Source organism: Arachis duranensis, chromosome 8, assembly GCF_000817695.3.
Source record: "Arachis duranensis cultivar V14167 chromosome 8, aradu.V14167.gnm2.J7QH, whole genome shotgun sequence".
NCBI lineage: Eukaryota > Viridiplantae > Streptophyta > Magnoliopsida > Fabales > Fabaceae > Arachis > Arachis duranensis.
This window is the reverse complement of record NC_029779.3, coordinates 10,852,726-10,859,883: the sequence shown is the minus strand read 5'-3', so window position 1 is coordinate 10,859,883 and position 7,158 is coordinate 10,852,726. Positions and strand designations below refer to the sequence as shown.

The 7,158-nt window shown below is 37.6% G+C and overlaps 1 protein-coding gene across 1 annotated transcript; it reads right to left on the bottom strand.

The window, feature by feature from the left end:
* Positions 1-3,138: 3,138 nt before the first annotated feature.
* On the bottom strand, positions 3,139-6,335 carry LOC107460790 (lysM domain-containing GPI-anchored protein 1). The gene is made up of 5 exons (XM_016079190.3): positions 5,282-6,335; positions 4,762-4,879; positions 4,422-4,583; positions 4,283-4,314; positions 3,139-3,565 (listed from the first exon to the last, which is right to left on the bottom strand). The coding sequence occupies exons 1-5, from the start codon at positions 5,958-5,960 to the stop codon at positions 3,279-3,281; spliced, it is 1,278 nt and encodes a 425-aa protein (XP_015934676.1). The 5' UTR covers positions 5,961-6,335; the 3' UTR covers positions 3,139-3,278.
* Positions 6,336-7,158: the final 823 nt, after the last annotated feature.

The window sequence follows — 7,158 nt, the reverse complement described above, 5'->3', positions numbered from 1 at the left end:
CAACAACAACAGCAACCAAAGATCAACCTCAAGCTACAGGACAAAATTCTTTTCTGATGTGGAAGGTCAGACTAGGCTGCAACCACAGAGCATACTAAGAATAAATCCCACCGAACCGAAGCTCTGATACCACTTGTTGGGAATAATACACCATTTCCCCTTGAGAAAATACCTTTCACAGAGAAATAAAATAGACACAATTACAACACAAGAATTTAACGTGAAAACTCCAATTACTGGAGAAAAAACCACGGCCGTTGCCAAATGACAACCAGAGAATATCACTATGTAAAAATTGTTACAACACATAGACTTCTTTCTCTCTAACACCGGCACCCCAGTACACCCACACCCTCAAAGCAAATATTTAACTACACCTCACAACACTCTCTAATCAAAAGGTATAGAGGAGAAGAAAAGTTAGATACAAGCTTTAAGTATTTCAGACTGGTGCGAAAAATATGGAGAACTTAGTCTCATATTTATAGCCTAGGTCACCCACTCCATTTGCTATCCTAAGAAATGTGGGACTAATTCAACCAAATTCTAACAAAATATTGTTAGTGTTGCAAGTGTGAGGAGTGTTGAAGTTAGTCCCACATCAAAGAAAGCAAGGAAGATTGATGAGTTTATAAGATGAGAGACCCATTAACTTGACGCCTTAAGGTTTTGAGTTGGATGTGGTGTCTTCTCATCTTATGTTCTCTCACTTGATTCCTCCCTAAAATCTCCCCGATGGTCGAGAGCTCTCCACGGTTGGCCCAACAAGTGGTATCAGAACCGATGGTTTAATCGGTTTGGTTTAAAGAGTATTCAAGGTGAAGCATCGAAAGTCTTCCCGGCAAAGGTGATCCGGGCGGTGTATCCCGCGGTGTTTTGCGGCAGTGTGATGGACGAATACTCATGGTGGTGGAGGAGTTAACTTGACGCCTTAAGGTTTTGAGTTGGATGTGGTGTCTTTTCATCTTATATTCTCTCACTTGATTCCTCCCCAAAATCTCCCCGATGGTCGAGAGCTTTCCACGGACGGTTGGCCCAACAAGAATTTTCTAAAATCGCTATCCAGTCTCATCGATGCATGATAGGATCGTTCCGTATTTGCAGATGGCCGGTTTGTACCATCTTGCAAGATTGAATGAGACTTGGTTTCGATTGGACAAGTCATTGGTGAGCGTATTCGTAGAGAAATGGCGGCCTGAGATGCATACTTTCCACATGTTGTTTGGGGAGTGCATGATCAGGGACGGAGCTAGATAAAATATTAGAGGGGGCAAAAAATATTTACACAATAAAATAAGACTAAAATAAAATTTTAAGGGGAGGCTAAACTGAAATTTAAATATAATTTATATGTAAAAAATTAAAATTAGGGGGGACCGTTGCCCCCTTTCCTTATACCTGGCTCCGCCTCTGTGCACGATCACCCTCCAGGATGTAGCGTACCAGCTAGGGCTCCCGATCAACGGTCAGTATGTCAGCGGATGCCTGACAGACTTTGCGCGACATATCGAGGGTGGACACCCAACGTGGGTGTGGTTTGAAGAGCTGTTGGGTGTATTGCCTTCTGCGAACTGCATCGACAAATTCACAGTGAAGTGCACATGGTTTCAGGAGACGTTTAGTGAACTTCCGCAAGGGGTAGACGATGAGACAGTTAGGAGGTATGCCCGTGTGTATATAATGATACTCCTATCGACGCAGCTGTTCGGGGATAAGTCAGGTACCTGCCTCCACATCCGTTGCCTACCCTGCGTCGCCAGGCTAGAGGACATGGGTCAGTGCGGGGGTCTGCTGCACTGTCATGGCTATACAGGTGCATGTGCCTTGTGGCGAACAGTAATAGTTTCGATTTATCATAAGCTATGTACATGTATACATCGATTTCAATGAATTTGATTTACATACAAGGTATAAATCGAATCCATTTGCTTCGATTTCGCAAGGACAACATAATTCGAACCCATTAGCTTCGATTTCTATTCAATCACAATTTGCACCTAATTCGAATCCAATGGATTCGATTTATATAGAAATAGAAGTTGGGACTTTAACGTAGCCTTTTATGATTTGCGGGGTCCATATAATATTGGCAAGCTTTTGGTTTATTGAAGTATTTTGTCCTAATTATAATTTAGTAGTCAACAATAGTGTATAAATAATATGAGTAAGGTGATAATTAAGTCATTGAAGATTTAGATCTAGGTTTAATTAATTCCTATTTATGATAGCAAACAGTAGATACATAATGTCATTCTATTAATTCATCACGTAAATTTAACCATGGTATTTATATATATTGCTCCTTCTGCTGTGATATGTTTCTTTATAAAAGATTGTTATACAGATAATAACTTTTGAAGTAAAACTTAAACTGTTCTAGTAGAATTCATGATAAATATAGAGCAGTTAATAAAAGGTTATATGTAAACTACATCATTTCCATGCTTATGTGGCAACACACACCATCATTGATAATGAAATACATGAACAATTTTGTTTCGTTTTGCACAATTCATTGACAAAAAAACATATGTGTCCAATATTTGTTATCATAGATGATCTAATTGATATTTTTTTCCTTCATCCTACATTTCTTTACATTGTTTTCCCTTTTTCATAAAAAATTCTATTTTAAGTTTTGCAACAAAAGATTAACAAAATTTGCATACCAAAAATTAGATTAATAAGATGTTCTTATACAAGATCATCTGCGGTTGCAAAATCATCAAAATTGAAAGCTCATAGAAATTAAATCTTTTCGTGCTTTTAATCATCTGCCCTCACACAAGGTACAATATTAAATAGAGGAAATTCTGCATTGTTGTGTACTGAGATGAGAGAAATTCAACAATTCGACATATAAAAAAGTTCACTATAACATTTGTATCAAGGTTGCATACCGATACTAAGAGAGGTTTTAAAATAATTAATTAATTAAAGGCAAAAACAAGAAAATAAAATGAAAATACTAGGGTAAAGAACCTATATAAATTACAAGTGTCCCCAAAGGTGCTACCATCAATTTCTTAGAGCTTTAAGAATTGATGACAGAGAACCTAGTTACTAGTATTACTGATATAGATCATGGGGGAGAAAAATATAGTAAAGCACCAAATGATGAAGATAGTAAGCATGTGGTTAGAAACTCAAATTCCCATGGTTGTTTTATCAACATCCACAAATCGGTTCAAAGAGTTACAAATGAGTATGCAATAGATAAGAGCACCTATGACAGACAAAGCAACAGGGCCAAAGCCACCACAAAATTGACAAAAATATTACAATGCCACAGGGATCATCAACTTGACGAGTAATAACACAAGTGCAGATGTCATGGTGGGTGATGGAATAACCAAGGAGCAAGCGGCAGAAGCACCAGAAGAAAGCGCGCTAATAGGACCATTTGCCGGCGGGAATCCTGGAAGACCTGTTGTTGAAGGAACCACTGAGGATTTGGGCGTTCCTAGACCGATTCCATCTGATTGAGGTGCTGGTGCTGGCGCTAGTTCTGAATCTCTCCTTATAGATGTAGGTGGGGCAATGAGAGGGGGGAATTCCCTAGGCCCTGCAGCATCATTGAAAATATATTTAGAAGACATCTAAAAACTTGTCATTTTTTTTTCAGGGTGAGTTCTGGAAAGTGGGAAACAGATTAAATCAGGAATTACAATCTACAAAATAGACCCTTCTTGACCACCCCAGCAGCCTCTAGAACAAATTAAAGATTGCTATACTTCCCGCATTCACCTTAATCTCAATAATAATGCTAGACAATAATAAATTTAAGCTCCTCTAGTTTCCACAAACAGTTTCTACTTCAAGTTTGCATACAGTGTTCATCACAGAGTATAGGTGTCGTGTGTTTAGACTAGGTATTTTCAGGTTTCAAACAACTTAGAATCTTCAGATCACTTGAGCAGCTTTCAAGTTAAAAAGAAAGAAGTTATATTTCAAAATTAACCAGCTTCCAAATGTTCAGGCTAAGGAAAATATAATGAACATAAAAATGACAGAAATTCAGACATCCAACATTTTGTACTTTTGTCCCCTCAATATTGAGGCAGCTTCAAGCAGTGGAATAGAAAACCTAGCAGTAGCACTAAAATTTGCTGGCGTTCCACCTATTGTAAACCCAAAATGAAGAATTCCATTTTTCTTTTCTTAATTTGACAACAGAACAATTCATTTATAATCGGTGTAATGGAAACATGATTAGAAATGAAGAATGCAATCTTATGACACATTTGGAATCTAAATATATAAATTGTTGTTACAATCTGACCTGGACATCGAGGTTGAAGGGATGGTGTCAACCTGCAGGTTGGCAGGAATGAACGAATAAACTTAAAAGTACAATCAACAAAATAGATACTACTGATATCTACCAACGAGGAAAGCAGGTGCAACGAGTATAAACATACATTGTCATTATGGTTCCATTAACAATGCCATCATAGTTACAAGAAGTAACATTGCAGCCGCCACTACCTTGTTGGATCGTAACATTCCCAAGCATAAGATTGCTGTTTTTACATTGCATGCTGGAGCAAGAAACAGCCAGCGAAGCCGGCATACAATACAAACTGCAGAAAGAGTGAAAAAACCCAAATGCACTATAGTTAGAAACAGAAAATTTCGAACCTCCATGTTTACCCTCATACCAAACTTATGAACCTAGAAGAGAATCTAAAATTATTTACAAGGAGGAAATAACTATATTGCAAAACACACAAAAAAATGACAAAGTTGCCAAGTAAGTACTTAAGATCCCGCGGTCCACAGCTACACTGCACACAATGCCCTGCTGTAATGGCATAACTTCCATTGGGAACAAGCAAGCCAAAATCAGAAGAAGATCTTGGGAAATTTGAAGCACAAGCTATAACAAGAAACAAATACTGTTACCAATTGAATTGAAGAATAAGCCACAAGCAAGGACCAAAACATATACATAAAGAATTCACAAAAAAAAAACATCAATCTAAAAATGTTGACAAGCCTAAAACTCAAAATTGATGAGTAATATTGGGTGTGCATTGGATTAAAATTCCTTCCAAGTCCCCATTTTAGAGAAAGGGCTTAACCAAACCACAACATTAACCCGAAATTGCATAGACAATTCCTTAAAATGGTTTTTCTTTTCTTTTTAATAAAAGCAATTACAAACAGACCCTAAGAAAACAAAAATTCCTAACCACCTATGTATACAAATCAAGGATCACAGCAACAAAAGAGAGGTAACCAAAACAAACCAATCATAATCCAAAACAGGAAAATTTACCCGGAATTGGAATGGCAAGAATATCACCATCAGTAATAGCAGTACTTCCCATGGCATTAACATCCATCAAATCAGTTAAAGTAGTGAAATACCTAGCCGCAATAGCAGCCAAAGAATCAACAGGCTGAACCACATAGGACATGTAAATCGCTGGAAGTGAATTATCAGTGCCATTAAAACAAGTACAAGGAAGAGGCACCAAAAGGCTCTGACCCACATCAAGAACCGAAGGGTCACTTATGGAGTTAGCCTCCGAAAGCTGGTCCGCAGATACCAAACCTCCATAGACAGAGTCTGCAATGGAAGAAAGCGTGTCCGAAGGGCGAGTCTTGTAATGCGTTGAAACCGATTTTCGGATCCCGTCGACGCAGGAGCATGAAATTGGAACCTTGATGAAGAGCTTGGAAGGGAGAATATGGTGCTCCACGTCAGGGTAAGATATGTCGATGGCGTTTGCGGTGAGGAGAGAAATAGGGTCGATTTGAAAGAGTGAAGCTACCTCGGAGACTTTAAGGTCAGTGTAGAGTGTGTAGCCTAAGAGCGCGTTGCATGAGTCGTTGTTGGTGCAGGGTTCTATGGTGGATTTGCATGTTGCTGGTTTGGGAGCTGTGAGAATCTGCAAGAGTAGCAAGAACAAAGTGCAGTGAAGAATGGTGTCTTGCTTTGGCATTCTTTGCATAAAAAAAAGTGAGCTTCTTTTTTCGGATGGAGATTTTCTAGGGTTTGTTTGGAAGAAGAAGAAGGAGGAGAAGAGTGCTTGAATGGGGTAAAAAAAAGGAGCTTGGTGTGTTTTTCAAAAGGAGTTAAACCAAACAGGGTACAATGTGTGTCGTATTAGTTGCTCTGCAACGTGTTTATGGAGAGAAGAAAAAGGGTTTAGGGTTTTCTGTGTTTTGTGTGATTGGGTTGTTGGTTTTGTTTGTTCCAGTGAGAAGGAAGAGTGTTGGAGAGTGGAAAAGGTTTTGATTTCAGAGTGAAAGAGAAAAGAGAGAAGAGAGAGAGGTTTGAGTGAGTGAGTAGGAGACAGGTGGGTTGCACAGTTAGAAGGACAAGGACAGGGACAAGAGGGTCACACACTAGTCACATTCTCTGTCATAGAGAAGAGATTTCTCCATTACTTACTACTTACTAGATGTGCTGGACTATTTTGTCCCTCTCTCCAAATCATTATATCTAAGATTGCAATTATTATTATTTTTTTGATAAAAACTCAGATAAAGTCGATTTCATGTGAAGTTGGTATTTGAGAATCGTTAAATAAAAATTTAGTTAAATCAGTTAAATTATTTAACTCTCAAGTATTAATTTCATGTAAAATCGACTGCATTTGAATTTTCATCTTATTTTTTATTCTATATTACGGAGAGAAAGAGAAAAGGGTAGAAACGTAAACTATATTCAATAATTAATATAAAATAATTTTTTCAGTTGAATTGATTGAACCATTCAACTAATAAATCATGTTTGATAACCGATTCAATTTTTGAAATTTTGAAAAAAAAATCCTGCTTTATTATTTTGATTTTTTTTTCAAAATTCATTTTCACTTGTCCTTTGGCATGGTTTAATAAGACGGGGATGTTTTAGTAATTTGGCACTTTTCCTTTTTCCATTTTGTGGTCAATCAAGTATGGCCCACGTTCATATTGTGTGGGTTCGTATAGTGTTCCTTTTCAGGGATTTGAGTTAGGAATTTATGGGTTTCTTGTTGCCTTGGTATACACCATAGCACCAATTTGATACCTTGCCTATGGTTACCCAAGTCGGGAAAAGCATATTAACAACAGAATTTTAGGTTTAGACTTTAGAACAACAATTTAAAAAAGAAGGAAATCTTTACTAGACAAATATTCTCTCGTAATTTTTTTTTTTTTTTT

Coding starts and splice junctions, on each gene's coding strand:
- LOC107460790 (XM_016079190.3), bottom strand. CDS start 5,960: ATGCAAAGAATGCCAAAGCAAGACACCATTCTTCACTGCACTTTGTTC. Junction 4,584..4,761: donor TGTGGACCGCGGGATCTTAA/GTACTTACTTGG, acceptor CTCTTTCTGCAG/TTTGTATTGTATGCCGGCTT. Junction 4,315..4,421: donor AATGGAACCATAATGACAAT/GTATGTTTATAC, acceptor GCCAACCTGCAG/GTTGACACCATCCCTTCAAC.